This window comes from Girardinichthys multiradiatus, chromosome 11 (assembly GCF_021462225.1).
Source record: "Girardinichthys multiradiatus isolate DD_20200921_A chromosome 11, DD_fGirMul_XY1, whole genome shotgun sequence".
Lineage (NCBI taxonomy): Eukaryota > Metazoa > Chordata > Actinopteri > Cyprinodontiformes > Goodeidae > Girardinichthys > Girardinichthys multiradiatus.
This window is the reverse complement of record NC_061804.1, coordinates 8,564,490-8,585,325: the sequence shown is the minus strand read 5'-3', so window position 1 is coordinate 8,585,325 and position 20,836 is coordinate 8,564,490. Positions and strand designations below refer to the sequence as shown.

At 40.0% G+C, this 20,836-nt stretch overlaps 1 protein-coding gene across 3 annotated transcripts in view; it reads right to left on the bottom strand.

Moving 5' to 3' along the window:
* Positions 1-20,836, bottom strand: part of tmem132e (transmembrane protein 132E) — a 656,500-nt gene that overhangs the window by 20,110 nt on the left and 615,554 nt on the right. For all 3 annotated transcript variants that reach the window (XM_047378933.1, XM_047378930.1, XM_047378932.1), the window contains 2 exons: positions 20,471-20,676; positions 9,064-9,343 (listed from right to left, as the gene is read on the bottom strand). In XM_047378933.1, coding sequence (XP_047234889.1) covers positions 9,064-9,343; positions 20,471-20,676 — 486 coding nt within the window. The remainder of the gene's footprint in view (positions 1-9,063; positions 9,344-20,470; positions 20,677-20,836) is intronic.

Below are 20,836 nucleotides of genomic sequence, written 5' to 3'. Positions count from 1 at the left end.
GAAGGCCTCCTTCCTCCACAGATTCTCTACAGATTAAAGACTGGTCTCTGGCTGGGCCATTACCTCCAGTCAGAAGAAACATGTTCACCAGGGGTATGAATAGTTTTGGGGTTAATGGCACACTGAGAACTTCTCAACTCATGGCCCAAAACAGAAACTCAAACTAAAAATGTTCAAATGACTGTAAGCCAGCACTGTATCATCAGATTTTCCTTTTTAGCATTAGACCATTTAGCTTGTTGCTGTTTTGTCAACGGCACAACAGTTATGTGCTCTGGTGCTGCTGGTTGTTTCAGTTGGAGCCTGATCAGACTCCAACTCATCATTCACACAATAAGATCATTATTAGGTGTAAGTGATGGATTTACTTAGAAATTTGTTTTGAGGAAAACGTGAGTCCGTCTCTTTCAAATTAAAAACTCTCAAAAGGGAAAATGTCTGACAGACCATGGGTTGAAAAGATACCCGAAAACAAACAGCTATTCTCACCTGAAGATGCATTATATGAAAAATATTGATTCAGGGCTGCACTGAATAATGAATCTAAATATCTCATTAGCATCCCTTTCTGTCATCAGGTTAGGGTTAGTTGAGGTCCTTTGGCTTCTTTCGGTTCTGTTCCCTGTTTGGTTTGTCTTAGGAACTCCAGGGAAGGTGAAGTGACACAGACACTTTTCAGACAAAAAACTTGTCTGTTTCGGCTTCAACCGAGGCAGGCAAAGTTTCACTGATGCTTAAGCAAAACTGAAGGTCGATGACGAGCCCCAACAGCAGATCGGCGCTGACCAGCTGAGACTCTGCTGGTTAAGCACTCAGTCATGCAGTTGCATATGACTTGCATCAAAACAACATCACTTTGTCCTCATGGACCTCTGCTCTTCTCTCCATCTTTCAATAAATCCTCCTTCAAGTTGCTACAGAATATCAGCTGAAGATTCATGCATGCACACTGAGGTCGTATGTTCCTGCTGTTTAGAGAAGCAAACAGGAAAACGGGTCACCTTTAATCAGTAACACATCAGCTCAAAGTGAAACTCCAAACAGACCACCAGCAGGGATCATTATTGTGCTGTAGCTTTTGGGTCTTAAGACAATTCAAACTTCTAGTTTACATTTTGGGGAAGTAAATTAGACCAATATAAAATCCTGCGGCTTTAAAGTTAGAGTTGCGCTCTGTGAGATTTAGTACTAAAGGTTGTGTTAGAGTCGAACCGCTCTAATGCCATTCACACTAATTCAGAGACCGGATTTGCCCAAAACAAGGACTTGTGTCTGATTGGGAAACTAATGGGAAATCTTATCAAACAGAATCTAACATTATATGAACCCAGCACACTGCAAGTACTTTACATTTTCTGAGAGTCAAAGTCTTTATTTTTCCACCCTGCTGCCTCCTGGGACTCCCAGAGCTTGAAGATGTGATTTTATCTAAATTTATAAAGAGCATGCATACAGCTTCAGCCAGCCGGAAATGGATTGTACTCTGAATAGAAATAAACAAAAAACAATATTTTTACGTGCTTCTTGAGTCAGACACTTATTCTCACTTATTTTGGAAGTAAAACTTGTTTCTAGAGGAACATATATTCTTTGTAAAATGGTAATAAATTACTTTACTGAAAACCGAACAAGGTCACAGAGAGGATACTTGTTTTTTGCTAAATTATATATTTGTGCATTTGGGTTTTAAGTGACAAAACCTCCTTGCTACCTCGAAAATGCAAAGAGTTTGATGCAAATAGTTTTATTCCATCAGCCTGCAGATGGATACAGATTCATTCAGCTTCTGATAGCTACCCTAAATCTCTCAGTCTGTGCTGCTGCAATAGAGGAAGGCTGAGCAGAGACCGTCGAAGTGTGTGCATCAAATGTGTAGATTGTGAAAGCCCACAATGTTATGAAATGTTTTCCATGACAGGAGTTCATTCAAAACTGTTTACTCTGGTCAAAATGCTCTCAGGTTACAGAGATTCGGTATTGGTATATATAGATGTAATTCCTGTGTTTGCTTGTAGCAACTGCACTTCTAAAGGTCAATACATACTCCGCAGGAATTTGTTCTTTTACTTGAGATGGCAAGAAGAACACAGTTCGTTTCATACTTCACAAGAACATGTTGCTGCAATAGAAGCACCGACACCTCCTGAGTAGTGTGAAACAGGATTCTGTTGCCCCAGTGCAGAGCTTGTTGGAATGATAGCAGGTGATTGTAAGCACATCTGTCCCCACACAGTGAAGAAGACTTTTAGGAGACTTTGTGACAAGGATAAGCAGCAAAGTAGCCTCCCCTGTCCGAGAAACAACATCAAGGACTGAACGCAATTCTACAAAAGTACAAGGGTGGATAGAAGATCAGTTAAAAAGTTATCTACAACAGGCTGTTAAGCTGAAGAAGGATGTCTGTAGGGTGTGGTTGGCTCTGTGTACTGCTCAAGCAGCACACAGGTACTGGGAGGCCAGAAGGACTGCAGCTTCAGAAGCAAAAACTTGGATATAGAATTAATTTGAAAGGTTGGGCAGGAGGACCTTTGTTTGGCCTCAAGGAAGTTCTTCCAAACCATTTGATGAGTTGGAAAGGGAAGAAATTGACTGTTTCAGGCTGGTATTTTTGGGGAGGAACTACAGACCTGGACTGAGGATATTTTTAGGCAGTGGAAGAAGCTCTTAGAGGATTTTCTCAATCCAGTTACCATGTCTGCAGCGGGAAGAGTTTGAGGACTTGGGGGAAGATGAGTCCAGCAGCTGGGTATCACGGGGGAACAAGATCTGTCTCAAAATGCTGAATGCTCTTGATATTGTAGGCTTGCCATGGTTGCCACACTTCTTTGATGTCACATAGTGGTAGTGGTTCCCATTTTTAAATAAACGGACAATAGAGAGTGTTTTCCCAATTATTGAGGGATCACGCTTCTCAGTCTCTATGTGAAAGCTTTCTCCTGCGTGTTGAAAATGTGGCTCAGGCTGATTTCCAAACATCAGATTCAAGAGGAGTATTGTGGCTACCATGGATCTTTACCCCCAAGAACTGCTGAGGGAGTCTTGGAAATTTAGTTCACATATGTTCTGTGTATCTGAAGAAATCTTGTCCAAAAGTATAAGATTTACGAGGGCTATCAGATCTTTGTCTCAATAAATCAGGAGCTGTGCACCAATCCTCAGCAAAAAGCCAACCTTCTTCCGAGTGCATGATGGACGCTGCTGCTCGTCTCCCATTCTGTTTGTGGTGATCATTAACAGAACCTGAAGGCATAGTGGTGTGAGAAGGGCATCTGGTTTGGGAACTTGAGGGTCTTTTTGCAGATGTTCTCTTTGTGTCTTCATGCCATGACCTCTAGAGTGTGCAGTGGAGTGGTTTCGACCGCAGTGTGAATCCAGGATGAGGGTCAGAATTTTAAGTCTACAGCCATGGTTCTCGACTGGAGAAAATGGACTGCTCCCTCGGGTCAGGTCAGTCTTTGTCTCAAGTAGGAGTTTAAGTACAGTAGCTTGGTGTCACAAGTGATGGCAGGATGGAGCAAGAGAAGGAGAAATGGATTGGGGTCTCATCTGCAGAAATGCAAGCACTGCTTCGGTATGTGCTGGTGAAGAAAGAGGTGAGCCAAAATGCAAAGTTCAATACTTATCAGACCATTAATCTCATCTATGGCCATGAGATTTAGATCTCCTGGTTACATCTAATCAGTGTGACCCTTTTGAATGTTTTCCAGGGACATCCTACTGAAAGGAGACCCTGGAGCAGAACCAGAACTGTGACACTCATTCATTCTTTCATGGATGAACTGATGGATATTTGCACCAGTAGACCCTTGTATTCATTTTTAACACTGACAGATTAATAACTTAGTGAGACTTCATCATTGACATTATGATAGATGTATCAACGTATTCAGACGTGCATGAAAACACAAAATGTTCCAAATAAAACGAGAAAAGAAATCATAATCATTCTTTTAAAATTTTCATCATTATTAAGCTGTAAAGATTAGTGCTTCGGACAAAACGTAGGTGTTACGAAACAATCCGTTCTAATGTGAGATCATTTTGAATACACTGCATTCACATAAAGTCCTAAAAGAAAATGCAATTTAACACACAGAGGGTCTGTTAAAGTGAAACTTTTCCTGTTTTTTAATGTGGACTTAAATGGCAGGTCAATTTTGCCTGAGTACACTATGCCTTCTGGCAGCTTTAGCCGTCACCCTGAAGAAATGACAGGCATTTCTATTATATTTTCCATCAAGGTAATAAACAGTGACGAGCACAAAGATGTGCTGTGCCTCTTAATGTGTGTCTGCACAAAACAAAAAGTGCTTCACAAGAGGATGTACTGATGAAATAAAACATTTAACTACTTGAAATTAATGAAAAATGACAAACTTGTACCATGTTTTTAAATTTGCTGTTGTACAACTTCTCACACTGCAAAGTAAGCAGATGGTCCAGCTGCAAAACAACCCAATGCAGACCTCCTGCATGGCGAAAAGGTTCCCTGGACAGCTGCAGAGCTTTGCAGCAGAGAGGACAGCATAGAGTCCAAGATATAATGGCTTTCTTGGGACTCTTTCAGATTTAATCAAACATGTCAAAGTTTATAGCAATGGCAATACTAGTATGTTTACAATTATTTAAAAAGATGCTGACATATATTTTTAGCTGCAGTTTTTTAAGACATAAATGCTCAAATCTAAATATTTTAACACTTTACTTCTTAATGCTGACACTGTGGGTAGTATAAATGAGAACTATTACACTGTTTTAAAGTAAAATCCTTTCAGACATGTTTGTAGGTCAGCTGCTAAACAAAAATCACAACTCTGAAGAACAAACTTTAAACTTTGTCTTATCTGCAATTTTTCTTGTACAGAGTTTATTTTTGTTCTACTGTCTGTCTGTGGATGAGTCATGTTTACAGATATTAAAAAATAATCTCTGATTTGAGGACCAGCAGTGATTTCTTCTCAAATCTGGCCTCTCACGTCCAGAAGCAGCTATTGTTCAGTAATCCTTCAGATTAAACCATCATCTCCTACAACGTTTCTTGGATTATTAGAGCCCTCAGTTCACCAAAATGGTCAGAGATAATTTATTTTCACTTTTTATCTACATGTGTTATCCCGCAAAACTTCAGCTACTTTTATACATTGAGGCAACTGTGGCTCAGTGGGGAGAGTAGTCGTCCTGCAATCCAAAAGTTGTGGGTTTGATTCCAGCTTCCTCCTGCTACATGTCGATGTGCCCCTGGGCAAGGCACTATACCTCATGTGTGCATGTTTGTGAGTGTGATTGGGTAAATGTGGTTCTAATTGTAAAGCTCTCTGAGTGGTCGGAATGACTGGAAAACTGCTATATAAGTTCCGTCCGTTTACCATTTACATTTTTTCTTTGATTTACTTCTTTATTGAAATCTGCCATATATGCCATTAAAGCAGGTCTGACTTGGTCTGAAATTAGGTAAAATCACAAAGGTGTCTGAGATGCTTCACTATGAATAAAACTTTGTTATTTAAAAACATCATGTTTTGCTAATGTCTGGACATTTGTGGAAGAAGAAGCAGAGGTTAAGCAGTTCCTAGGTCAATGGCTTGCAGCTAGTGGTAAGTCAGTGACTTCTAACTTGACCTGTGACCTATTTTGCTATGTTTGTATTTCTCTAAATGTGTATATTTTTATTTCCTGTTTGCAAAGACTTCAGGGGAGCGTTACGTTTTTACAATTGGCTTTAAAATTTTACTAATGTTCACATAAATTAAGTCCCATTGTGCACTGAATGGCACATGTTGTAGAATAAAAATAAAATGAGGTAAAAACAAAATAGTTTTTGCAACATGTTCACACCGACACCTGATTTATGTTAAAAAAAATAAAAATAAACATGTTTTTTTCTCAGGAGGATATGAAGAGAGGTTTCATCATTCTGATGCACCTCCAAACCCAGTTTAAATCCTTAAATGAACTGAAGACTATTATGAGATTCTTTTTACTTGTGAGAAAAAGTGTGTTACAGTTTATATACAATAATTTCTTTGTGAAAAGAGTTTTCTAAAGCATCAATCAATCATTCATATTACATGGACAGAGCCTACAATATTTTCATTGTGTTTACGGTGCAAGCCATGTTTCAGTCACATCCCAGCAGGACAATAAGAAGAAGGAATCAAAGGGGACATTTTACAGCAGCTGGAGTCTTAATTTTGCGTCAGTGGCCACTGATTGTTTTACTTAACCATGTTCCAGAGGGGACACAAGGGGCCAGGTTCGTATCCTACAGATTACCACTCTGGGTCCCTGAGCAAGACCCTTAGCCCCAGAATGCTCCCCGGGCGCTGCACAATGGCAGCCCACTGCTCCCTATTAGGGATGGGTTAAATGCAGAGGACAAATTTCGTTGTAATGTACATGTGCAATGACCAATAAAGATGATTATTAATGGATTAATGTCCTGCTGGGCACTCTGACTTATGACTGAAATAATGTGGACAGACATCCCCCTGTAAATCCACAGACTGTCCTTAATTTCATCTTTATCTCAGCTCCTGCTTGTAATTTTAAACTTTTAAAATGTTAACTTTTAAAACATTTAATTACATCTTGATAATAGCAATATGTCTGTGTAAAAAACAACTGAGAAATTGTAAGCTGAAAATCTTTCAGAGATATTTAAAACGGGCAATAATTTCTTATTTATTTGATCAAAATTAAATCGGCATGGCAGGTGTCACCATCTGGTGTTAAACTGATGTGTAATTATTTATTTACCCTTCAACATTGTATAAACAATCTATTGCTCATTTAAAGTGATGGATTAGTGGCACATCTTTTCTCCCCTGTTTGCTTTGATTGAATGGATCCATCAGGCAACATTTCTCCGCCCTGACAGGCTAAGACTGTGATCTCTCATGGTGATCAAAACTCTCACCCACTGCTACCTCTCTCTGTCCCCATAAATGACGGGTGAATCACCTGTAAATCACAGCCTTGGTATAATAACTTCTGCTGCTTACTTCATAGGAGATATCCGAACATGGCTTTGCTGATGCACTTACATGTAGAGAAGCAGCCTCTCCTTGCAGGGGATAGGTTTTTATTTCATAAATTAAATGCACAAGATGTGCAGAAGGAATAGGAAGTTATGAAAATGTTTTTTTGTCGATACTATCATTCTTTACTTTAGATTCAACATCTCAGTCACCAAAATAGTTGCTGAGATTAGGGAGGATGGCACATCGAGACAGAAAAAAAACAATGAAACAACGGTTCTAAGCAAAGCACAGAAAACAAAGATGAATACTACAATTACCTCCCTAAGTATGTGTTGCAACCATCCATCACAGCTTATCGCCCGTCTTCCATAGCTGATGCAGTTTGTGTACAAGTCCCTTAATAATGAGGGATTATCACAAATATTTAGGGAGCCCTCGCCTTGTGCAGTTTGACTACAATGCTGATGTTTTTAAAACAGCTCTCACTGCTTGCTAATGTTGTCAAGTTTGATCTGTTATGTAACTTTCTAATAAATAACCCTAATATACAGTATATGGGAGATTTAATACAGAGATGACCAAAACCACAAAATGAACCATCTCTCCCTCTAATGAAACACCTTCAGAGGGACCAAACTTCAATTATGGAAGCTAGAGTCCAAGATCCCTTCTTTTTATTTACGTTGAAAGATGAACTGATGAGCTGTTGTTAACAGGCTGCACTTCAAAGACGGACATGCTCAACTATGACATTATGACTTTAGCGGATTTCACTTATCTCATTTAAAAGAGGGATTTAGATGATAGAGTCTTTAAGTCTGTTGTTTTTCATCTCCTTAATGCAACCTTTTTCCTCTGTGGACTTTCTTAAAAACCATTTTAAAGAATCCCACAATGCATCACATCAAAGTGTATGCATGAGGTTTACTTCATCAACAGATGTCCACAAAGAGATGTGAGGTTCCTCAACAGGGCTGTGGAAAAGTTTTTCCTTCCTTACAGATTTCTTCTATTCTTCAATTTCATCACCCACACCTGATTACTGCCAGGCCAGTAGAACCAATAAATCATTTAAATAGAACCTGCCTCATAATATGAGGTATGCACAAAGATTTAAAAAAAGCGCCACCTGGTCAAGAAATTGAGTAACAGATGAACATCAAAGTCACTGACAGGTCTGAAGCCATTTCTAAGGCTTTGGGACTCCAGTGAACCAGTGTGTGCTTCTATCCACAAATGGAGAAAACACAGAATATTAATAAACCTTCTCAGGAAAATCCAGCCTACCAAAATTACTCCAGGAGCGCATTGACAACTCATCTATAAGGTCACTAAAGAACATTTAAAGCTCTGCAAGCCTCATTTGCCTCAGTTAAGGTCAGAGTTTGTGGTTTAACAATAAGGAGACTTGACAGAAATGGCTTTTGTGGGAGCATTTCGAGGCCAAAACCACTGCTGACCAAAACGAGCCCTAAGGTCCATCTCACATTTCCCAAAAACATCTTGATGAACCCCAAGACTGTTGGATAAATATTCTATGGACTGATGAGACAAAAGTAGACTGTCAGATGTAAGTCCCCTTACATCTGACAGTCAAACATGATGGTGGTAGTGTGACAATGTAGTGCTGCTTCTGTACTTGGACAAAATGCTGTAGTTGAATTTTCCCCTCTAGTTGAAAATCCTGTTTGTGACCTTAAACTCTGGTACACTTAGGTTGTGCAGGAGGGCAATGATCCGAAGCACAACAGCAAAGTCCAGCTTGGAATGCCTCAAAGGTGTTGGAATGGCCTAGTCAAAGTCTGGAGTTAAATGTTTTTAAGATGCTGAGGCATGGCCTTTAAGAGGCTATTTGTGCAAGAAAACCCTCCAATGTGGAACAACAATTCTGGAGTGTTTTTTGTATTTACTCAGGTTACCTTTGATATAAAAATTTGTTTGATCTGAAATAACGAAGTATGAAATATTAAATGATAAGACTTTGACTTGAATCAGTTTCAATCAGATGGAACTGATAAATTAATCGGTTCTGGTAAAGTGTGAACCTTAACAGAACTCATCACTAATGTATAATGAGGTATACCTTCAGTACGCTGGATCCCAACTCTAGGCCCACAAGGATTGTCCTGTCCACCAGCTCCGCGATCTTTGGGTCGAGCACCTTTAGGGAGTCTTGTACAAGGTCTGTGACGTCCACCTGCCAGTCAGGTCCCAGCATGGTGATGACCTGATCCGTGCCCTCTGTGGATGTGGTGTGGAACTGGGTCAGCACTTTGACCATGGCCCGCTGGTACTGGAGGGCGCAGCCGCGATTCATTCGCCGGTCGTCATCTTCGTCGTCAGCATCGCTGTCCCTGGTGCTCCTTGGATAGACAAAAGAAAACCCCCAAAAACTTTAATATAAAATATAAATCTGCTAAATATTTCACTACTCCAGAAATCCCATTGGAGTCAGAGGAATTTCTGGGTCTAAGCCAAAGTGTGTCAGAAATTTCCCTCCATAAAAATTGCAAGTAGTATAAGAAAGCTAAAAGATAAAGAAAATCCTCATTTCCATCATATCTTATTCAAAACCAGAAATCTCCTGCTAACCCATTCATGTGTCTACTTCGCAACATGAGCTCTTTGTTCCTCTGAGTCTCCAATAACATTATAATTTGACATCATAATCTGCGAGGAATCTTGGCAACTCTCTGAACAAATCCATCAAACTACCTGCTCTTGTGGTGATGAGGACAAAGTCCCCCAAAGCAGCAGAAAAAAAACGGATAATCACCTCAAAGCAGGGTTCTGGATGAATGCCCGTTTTTAATCACAGGAGCCTTGGGCAGCAAGGTCAGGCATGCCAGGTGCATCCCCCACTAAGCGCAATCTGCTCCCCATCAAGATGTACGAGTTACTGAACGTCCCTCAACAGGTTCACAATCTCCCAGAGCTGCCTTAAAAAGTTCTGCTTTCAAAAGACTCCCTTCAGTTTGTTTCTTCTTCACACTTTGTTAATACATTTATTACTCAAGGGTTTGGCCATTATTCATGCTAGCAAGTTGGCCAATGCTAAGGTATAAGAGGTAAACATTAGAGCCCAATAATTAAAAAAACTATTACCTATAAATGTTAATAGTAATAATTCTAAGGCATGTAGACTATGTTATCATTTTCATAAAAAAATGTCCTAAAATGCAATCAGGCTCCTGATGACCCTCAACATATGTTCTGGACATGTTCAAAGTTGCATCACTTTTAGAAGTCAGTTTTCTCTACACCACAACAACAGAAATACAGACATAAAATTCACTGCTATAGAAAAATATTATGCATTCATGGCCTGAAATGGACTTTGTTGCGGAACCACTCCCTTCCCATGTGGTCCACCTCCTGCACAACTACCACGGTATGAAACTGTGATTTGAAAATACTCGCGAGTTTCACTAATCCACCTCACATGAATATAAATGCCTTAAGATTGAGATAATAATCTCTAAAAATATTTTAATGTTTATGTGAGGTTGGGCTTTGAAAAAACACTTCACCACAGTTTCTATAAAACACTGCAAACGTAAAAAAAGACTGAAGTCTTTGTCTTGGGGGGCTGAATATGTATGCTCTGCACTTTTTAGACCATGCACCATTTTCTCTCCACTTAATTATGCACTACCGTGTGTTTGTATATCACAATAAATCAATATAAGATACATTGTAATGCGTAGTTTTAAAGTGGCAAAATGTAAAAAAGGTCCAAGAAAGAAATAGAAGGCAGTGTATAGCAGAAAAATCCTAAATAAGACAGTAAGTTACTCTAAGAGTTTACAAATTTGACTCAGGTCACTGAAAGTTTACCTTCCAGCCTGTGCACCTGAAAACAAGGTGCTTTTTTTCTTCTTCTCTGGAATTATATTGTCTGGTCTTGTTAGAATCTCTGATACAAGCTCACAGCTGCAGCTTCAGTGCACATAAGTTACTCATCTGATTACACTTCCTTTCCTTTTTTTGGGCATCTTGCTGCATAACGCAGCCAATGAGCAATTCTGCTACACTGTAGCAAAGGCCCACTGCAGGCCAGGAGACCCTGCCCTGTCTGAAGGGTTCAGAGTGAATCACTTTTTGAGGGTGAAGGAATGTTGGATGGAGAGCAAACAACAGGCAGGATGAGTAAAGGGGACCTGGACTGACAGGAGTGAGCAATAGAGGGAGTGAAAAGACAAAACTCTCTACTACATACGATCATCTTGATGATGAGCTACAGACGTTAGTTTAGGTCCGCAAACTATCCACTAAATTATCTTGCAAATATTTTTATCTATCGTATATCTTGTAGTTATTTACAACAATTTCCGAGGCCTTTGTACACATCATCTCATTTACCAATGCAGCAAATTATAAAGACTGTGAATAAACAAGACCAAGGTGAACCCAAACAGCCTGTCACCTCTGTCAGTGCAATTGTTAGCGCTGGGGTTACTCTGTCCTCTTTCAGCCTCCTTGGCTTCTCAGAGTTTGCTATTCATGCAGACAGTTGTTTTGAACCTTGGTCATGCTTTGTTACCCAAGTTCAAGTCTCAAGAGCTCGTAAAAAATCGTGAAGTTCATTAGAAAATATTTTTCAATGTTTTTTGATGAATATTAATTTGAATGGTATATTTTTCTCCTGATGCATAGTCCACAAGCGTATTCTAATATTAACCTGAAAACCACTTATGTAATAGCAGAGAACATGGTATAATTGTATTCCTACAATGTATTCCATCCATCTTCTAAAATTTATCCAAGACTGAGTTGTGGGCGCATAAGGTTAGGTAGAGCTCTTAAGACTTATGCCTCTTCTAGCACTGCACAGCTCCACTCTACCTTGCTCTACGCAGCATGAAAACTGTTATGTTTAAGCCTTATGCTGTTATGCTTCAGGCCCCACCTCCAGCCTTTAGCGTCATGTGCTGTGCAAAGTAAACTAAACATGGTTGCACATCATGTCCTCTTAAAACAGTGAGGTTAGGAGTCCAGACCACCCTCCCATCCACAACTCGAGGGACAAAGCCATAAATGTTGTCCATGATTTCGAACCCCTGCTACGGCTCCCAGTTTGACCCGCTCCAGCCATTTTGGTCCTTAAATTTTTGGATTCGCTCTTGTGTGTTTTGAGCTTTTCTAGCACAAAAGTGTGCGGTAAGAGCCGTGTCTTGTAATTGTCTCCGCTACTTCAGTGAACACTTTTACGTCACTGACATACGGCTGACCACGCCTATGGCCAATCAGTGAACAGCAGTCTGTTCACATCACATTTTGGCCCTACTCAGCCCTGATGGGACCTGCTGATGAGCAGGGACCAAGAAAGCCAATACCGGCTGGAAAAGCCAGTAATGGAAATGGTTGCAAAATGGGCTGAGTGGAGAGGAGCCGGCCAAAGTAGAACCCATGGAGAGGGGAAACTATTCCCAGACTTCCCTTACACCAGGTACCACCAACAGCTCAAACACTTTGACTTTGAGGTGTACCCAACCCAGCTGTAAGGTATAGTCTTGCCAGCTATCATCAGTCTGTTCTGAGTTTTGTTCTAACTGCAATATGTCCATAAAGCCAAAACTACCAAAACTGGAGCCATTCAATGAGGAGAAGCAGTGGCTCTAGCCTGAGCTAATTTCCATCACTTGTATTCTCAATACTACACTTTCAGTCATAATACATCGCTTACAACCATGAAATGAGGGGATTGCCTCAACATAAATTACAGACCAAACGTTTGAACACACCTTCTCATTCAAAGAGTTTTCTTGATTTTCATGACTATGAATATTGTAGCTTCACACTGAAGGCATCAAAACTATGAATTAACACATGTGGAATTACAGGGGTTGGACAATGAAACTGAAACACCTGTCATTTTAGTGTGGGAGGTTTAATGGCTAAATTGGACCAGCCTGGTAGCCAGTCTTCATTGATTGCACATTGCACCAGTAAGAGCAGAGTGTGAAGGTTCAATTAGCAGGGTAAGAGCACAGTTTTGCTCAAAATATTGAAATGCACACAACATTATGGGTGACATACCAGAGTTCAAAAGAGGACAAATTGTTGGTGCACGTCTTGCTGGCGCATCTGTGACCAAGACAGCAAGTCTTTGTGATGTATCAAGAGCCACGGTATCCAGGGTAATGTCAGCATACCACCAAGAAGGACGAACCACATCCAACAGGATTAACTGTGGACGCAAGAGGAAGCTGTCTGAAAGGGATGTTCGGGTGCTAACCCAGATTGTATCCAAAAAACATAAAACCGCGGCTGCCCAAATCACGGCAGAATTAAATGTGCACCTCAACTCTCCTGTTTCCACCAGAACTGTCCGTCAGGAGCTCCACAGGGTCAATATACACGGCCGGGCTGCTACAGCTAAACCTTTGGTCACTCATGCCAATCCCAAACGTCGGTTTCAATGCTGCAAGGAGCACAAATCTTGGGCTGTGGACAATGTGAAACATGTATTGTTCTCTGATGAGTCCACCTTTACTGTTTTCCCCACATCCGGGAGAGTTACGGTGTGGAGAAGCCCCAAAGAAGCGTACCACCCAGACTGTTGCATGCCCAGAGTGAAGCATGGGGGTGGATCAGTGATTTGGCCCAATACTTGTGCTAGATGGGCGCGTCACTGCCAAGGACTACCGAACCTTTCTTGAGGACCATGTGCATCCAATGGTTCAAACATTGTATCCTGAAGGCGTTGCCGTGTATCAGGATGACAATGCACCAATACACACAGCAAGACTGGTGAAAGATTGGTTTTATGAACATGAAAGTGAAGTTGAACATCTCCCATGGCCTGCACAGTCACCAGATCTAAATATTATTGAGCCACTTTGGGATGTTTTGGAGGAGCGAGTCAGGAAACGTTTTCCTCCACCAGTATCACGTAGTGACCTGGCCACTATCCTGCAAGAAGAATGGCTTAAAATCCCTCTGACCACTGTGCAGGACTTGTATATGTCATTCCCAAGACGAATTGACGCTGTATTGGCCGCAAAAGGAGGCCCTACACCATACTAATAAATTATTGTGGTCTAAAACCAGGTGTTTCAGTTTCATTGTCCAACCCCTGTATATACTGAACTAAAAAGTGTGAAACAACTGAAAATATGTCTTATATTCTAGGTTCTTCAGAGTAGCCACTTTTTGCTTTGATTACTGCTCCGCACAGTCTTGGCATTCTGTTGATGAGCTTCAAGAGGTAGTCGCCTGAAATGGTGGCTACCTTCCCTTGCATCCTTCCACCACTTGTCATTATCCAAGACATTGATGTACTTGAACTCGCAGACCTAACTCTTACTGTGTGTATCAAAGAACAGGACAATCCTTAAAAGCATCCTACGTACCCCATACACATGTAACACCCCCCACAAAACACCAGCATAAGCCGAACTACCTTTTGTTGGTTTAGGAGAAGAGTCTCAGGTTTAAAAGTGCTACTCCTCACTTCAGCTGCAAAAAAGCGATTAAATCAGTCCCCTTTAACCAGAAACCTTTCTCTCTGTGAATGCATTTAGAAGTTCTGTCCATTAAACAGTACTGGAATAAAGCGTAACCCTGGCAGAACTACAGTTTTACTTTGCACAAGATCTCTCAGTTTGGCAGGAGCTTTTGACAATGATTCAATTTTTATGCACATTTTTTAAAATGAAAAGTACTAAATTAAGAAGTCATAATGCTGAATCATGTGATAATGATCTGCAAACAGTGTCAACATCAGCATTGTAAAAGTCTTATCATTAAAACAAACTAAATAACATGTAATAGTATTTTTGTATGGGAACCTTCTGTAACCCCTTTGCTATTTTTTCTTATCTGAACCCTGCAGCAATATAAGCAGAACCGGGAAGCTTTCAGCGCTGTAGAGAAAGGTATTTAAGATACTTTATTTTTGCACATGATTACCACATGTTCATTATCCAAAGTGCACAGAGCACTGATGTCTTCCAGTTATCCAGGATTTTCCAGGTAGTTGCTCATTTTGGTCCAATTAGATGCTTTGCCTCAGGTGGAAAGCAGCAATGCTTCCTCTCAGAAAATGAAGCTTTCAAGTGCAAATTGAGGTTCAAAACTGTCATGTGTGTGTCATACTCATCTTTCACAAACAAGGCCGAGATGCAGACATGATTTGGCAGCATGTAAAGAACACAGAAAGCTTTTCAGGGTGAATGTGTGTTGTGCTCCCCGAGACAAAAGAAAGCCAGACTGCAGTAATAGGAAGTGTTACCATGCATCTGGGAGGTTTTCACAGTGCTGCACTAAACACAATTTTCCTTTAGGACTATGTGAAAGTTTGGAACTACCAGGATTCTTCCTAGAGCTGGCTGGCCGTCTAAACTTAACGAGGAGAGAAGGGCTTTGGTCAGGGAGGTGACCAAGATACCCTATGCTCACCCTGTCAGAGCTCCAGCATTCCTCTGTGGATAAAGGAGAACATTCCAGAAGGACAACCATCTCTGCAGCAATCCACCAATCAGGCCTGTATGGTAGAGTGGCCAGACGAAAACCACTCCTTTTAGCCTATGGGAAACAAACTTCTCTGGTCTGAGGAGACAAAGATTGAACTCTTTGGTGTGAGTGCCAGGCATCATGTTTGGAGATAACCAGGCATCACCAGGACAATACCAGTCCTACAGTGAAACATGGTAGTGGCAACATCATGCTATGGGGATGTGTTTCAGCAGCAGGAACTCGCAGACTAGTCAGGATAGAGGGAAAGAGGAATGCAGCAATGTACAGAGACATCCTGGATGAAAAGCTGCTCCAGAGCTCTTCACCTCAGACTGGGGCAACGGTTCATTTTTCATTTATTTATTTATTTATTTTTTTTAAACTCGTAAAACCATTTTTTTTAAACTGTTGCTTGTTTTTAAATATACCATGAAAAGATGTACATTAAGATAATGATACAGATATACATTATTTCCATTGTAGCAATACCTTTGCATACTGAAAGTTTTTGATTAAGGTACAACTACAGTCCAGGAGTATTGGGTAAAATAATACCTGCTCCAAAATGTAACGTCAGCATTATGGAGGCAAATTATTACAATGGGATTGCAGTTGAAGGCAACACAATCATGATTTTTTTTATGCAAAGTGTTACTGGAAAACCACAACACACTTGGATTCAAGCTGAGAAGAACACATTTATACCGTATTTGTTTTTCTTGGTTTTGTCTTGTGGTAAATACTGTTTCAGTTTGTTTATACAGTCATATTCAACAAATTAGATTATAACTGAAACGTTCATTTATATCAGTAACTCAAGTGAAACAGATTAATTCCACACAGACTGATATTTTCAAGCCTTTATTTCTGTTAATGATTTTCTACTTACAGCTAATAAAAAGCAACATTTAAGATTTTAATATCAGACAAATAAAAAACATTTTTAATACAGAAATATAGCCTAGAGAAAAGTATGTTTGATACTTGTTTAAAGGTTATTTTCAAAAGATACTTTTAGTCTGACAAATGAGCCTTTTAGGAAGGCATATTCTAACTTATTGAATTTGACTCTGTGTTAAACAATACATTTCAAACTTTTAAAGTGAGCATTTCTCAACAGAGGACGACTGAATTGTTCTGGCAAATTCTGTTTTTCTAGCTTGTTTCCCTTCGGCACACATCTCTACACTCCTTTCATGTCATTTACTTTGCATACAGCCCCCTCACTGCCTTCATGGCAGCACTAATCAGGGACCCCTTGGGAGACGTTTTTTTGGCGGCTGTGATTGCCACCCAGCTAAGCCAGAGGATTTCCTCTCACCACAGGTGAAACATTTCCCTCCTGCATGCTGACATTTGATTTTACCGCCAGCATGTACCCTTTACTTTTCTGTGCGGTGGCTCTGCCACATAAAGAAACCGCACACAAAGCCTGTCTGTCTGTTTTGATGGTGCCACATACTGACTATGAAGCTGGTGATGCCGACCAGAATGGCTTTCCCGCAGGAATCTCAATGTCTTCAGTGATATTCGGTCGGTGATGTTGGACACTTCGTTTCATGTAACACTATGGTTTTTTTTTCAGGTGCCTGATGCAGCATGTTCCGACTTGTTACTATATTTAAAGGGGAATTGGCTGATGATTTTACGCTGGAATCTGATTAGGGAAAATACACGAGGAGTAAGAGCTGAACTTATGTTGCACTGCTAGGAGAGGAAGACATGTAATTTAACTGGAAGCAGATTAATTCCTGCTTATGTTTGCATTTCTTGATTGAGTCAGTTGTCTGACCTTTGTTTTAAAAACAGCCAATAACTCATTTTATGGGTATTGTACTTGCATGACTCCCCATTATTACAAGGAAAAATGTAACAAAGGTCCCTTTTTAGCACAATACTCAAGTACTTGGAGTTTTCTGAAATTAATAAAATTAAAAATAAATGTACAGACATTAACTTCTCACACTGCCGCCATTAGTATGTATTTTAACTGTAAGGATACTGTCCAGTTAATTGGACTTCGTTAGATATGTCTTACTAGTATCGGGTTGAACTCCATTTTGTCTTCAGAACTGCATACATTTTTTTGGCACAGATTCGACAAGATGTCAAAAACATTCCTCCGAGATTTTGGTCCATTTTGACACAACAGCATCACAGAGTTGCTGCAGATTTGTAGGCTGTACATCCGTGAAACAAATCTATGAGAACACAATGGTGCTCTACTGGATTCACTACAAAACCTTTATGATGCTGATATGCCATTATATATTGTAGTTTCCTTTTAAATAAACAGATGAGATGTCTGTATGCAACTGATTTACATTGTACATAAATCTTCCATAAAAAACTACACATAATAGTATCATCACTGGTCTGCATGGTCACCTAATTATTTCCAAATTGGACCATTCCGTCTAGCTGCATAACTCATTTCCTCAGTGAGTCTACTTTGGATTGCATTACTGTGGTGACATTGCAACTATCTGTGCATGTCTTTCACAAACGTCTTGAAGTATTGGAGCTATACCTATACCTGCTTTAATGTGTGTTGATATTATTGGTTACGTTAATGAGCAGCCATTGCTGTGGTCGAGTTTGCATGTGTGGGTTTTGCATCTCTGAGCAATTTGGTTTAAAATGCATGTTATGTTAACTGGTGACCAAACTACCATTGGCTAAGAGTTGGCCTTACAACTCTTAGCCAATGATGTATCTTTTGCTTCTCGCTCAAAGATGGTTGAGGGAGGCAAGAACTCACACAGACGGTTGTCTAACTTTAATGCACCACTGCTTCTCATACTATGAATAATGCTGCAGATACTTAAAGGAAAAACTACATTGCCAAAGGAAAGGAGATAGAGGCCATTGCCCCATATGGTCAACAGGCTGGTTTTGTGCACACAGTCTTTTCATTTACATGCATGGACTTCTGGCACAAATTAAGCGCCACTCATAATCACTCACTGCCACATTGATTGGCTGATCTTGTTACAGCACTTTGTAGCCATCAGAAACCCTGATGCAGCAAAAAAGAGGATAAATGAGCCTCTCAGAAAGATTATAAACAGCACAATCTCTGCAGACGACAGCTGGCAGTTATTGTTTGGAAGTCAGAAAATCGAGAATGATGGACAGTTTGGGGGTAAATGTCTAAATGCTTTTGTTTTAAATTTAGAGGCAAAGTCTGGAAAGAAAGATCTAATTTTTCTGTTTTCCTCTGAGAAATTTGAGCTCTTTCTTCAGTTCAGGTTTACCACACAATCAAATCTCCACCATTATTTTACATGCCACTCATCCGGCCAACTTTGTGCAAGATTTATCTTAGGAGGAGTGAGCTCCAAGTCTTCAACTTTTTAAAATATTGTGTATTCCAGACTGTCTTTTCTTGCATTGTTTCTCTGGGGCATCTCAACCATCTTAGCCATTTCCTGCAGTGCAGCCACCAGTAATAATTCTCACAGGAGTCAGTTTTTATCTCCTGACTTTATCCTGGACTCAAAAAAGTCCTTGCTCATTGGACTGTCACTGCCAAAACTACTCTATAATACCTGCTAAAGTGCCTGCTAAAGTATTCAAATCCTTTGAACTTTTTCACACTTAAACAAAAGCACAGTTTCAATGTACAGTATTTTTGGGGATTTTTATTGTGTTAGAAAATGCCAAATAAGGAGATAAATGTGAAGTGCAATTAAAACTATATATATATTTTTTAAAGAAATTACTGAAAACTAAATTTGAAACGTGTGGAATGCTTTTCTATTCACCCGGTATTCAATCAATATACAGTATAACCACATAATGCTGCAATATAAGCTACAAGTCTTTTAGGGTATGTCTCAATATTTGACCATTCAGTTTTTGCAAAATAGCTCAAGATCTGTTACTGACCTGTTAAAAGCTCTGTTAGAGAGCATCTTTCAACATCAATTCTTAACTCTTGCCACAGATTCTCAGTTGAATTCAGGTCTGTAGTTTGACTGGGCAATTCTAACACATGCATATGCTTGTGAGCTACAATGGAATGGTTAGGCAGGGATGGCCAATTCCAGTCTTTAAAAAAATCTGTATTTCATAGAAAACCAGACTTGTAGAGGGCACGGCTGATGGTTGTCCTGTCAAAAGATGCTCTCCCATGAGCACTGAATTTCCAGTTCTCCCCCAGAGCTACCATGGTACTGGTCTGCAACTGGTCCATCCATGTTCAAATGATGGATTGAACAGAGCTTTGTTAGATGTTTGAAGCTTGGGATATTGTTTTATAACCTAATCCTGCTTTAAACTCCACAACTTTCTTCCTGACCTGTCTGCTGTGTTGTGTGTTTCTTCACTTATGCTTTCTAAGAAATATCTGATGCCTTCACAGAAAAGCTGGGTTTATACTAAAATGAAATTACACAGAGTTGGAATAAAGGCAGTTTGTTGCACTGGATTTTATTTAGAGGTATCAGAGTGAAGGAGGTTGAACACAAATCCAGGTAAAAAGTTTCAGATTTTCATTTGTAAGAAAATGTTTCATGCATCATTTTCTTACACTTCACAATTATGCACTCCTGTGTTTCGAGTAAACATTGACTTTTGTGTATAATATGTGAGACGTTTGATACGTATTAATAGTTTTGCAAGTCACTCTACATGTATGAAATAGCATATAAGTATAACTAAAGTTTCACATAAAGCTGCTCTTTAAAAGAAAAAGTCACATGATGCAATTGGTATGAAAGTTATAACAACTTAATTTACAAACATTTACAGATTTTGCATTTTTTATCAAAGACATGTAGTCAAGATTAGGAATGGGGATCCATTTCTCTAATGGTAAATAAATAATATAAATTTATTTAATACTGTTAAATAATATAAAATCAATATTTGTTTTGCAAAATAAACTTGCACCACACTTCAGCGCCATGTTCTCGTTTTAGAGTCAGGTTTAGAATAGTGTTTTCAGTGAAAAGAGGCTAAGGTGCTACTACAGGCTCCAGGAGGCATGACTCTGTCAGTTGTGTTTGTGTGGAGATCAGCCTTACCTTCTGTCAGGCAGAATGGGAACCCTCCAGCCTTTGATGAAACTCAGAGTGCTGTCGGTGAGCTCCACATGCAGGGGAAGCTTGGGCACCCAGACGGTGAGCTCCAGTGGTGCGCTCAGGTGCTCGTAGCTGAAGATTACCCTGGCGTTCATCGAGCCCCGGGTCTCCTTGCCGTTGACGAACACGTAGTCACAATTCATGGAGACCTGGAAGAGATCACGGTCAGCTGTCAGAGGCCATCTATATGGTAATGGTCACATCGGCCGCAGGGAGAATCTAAAAGATTTGTGATGATATACGGCAGAGCGTGGATCCTGCAGTCCCTGCTACGAATCATAGCAGAACACTTCATGGCTCCAGCAGAAA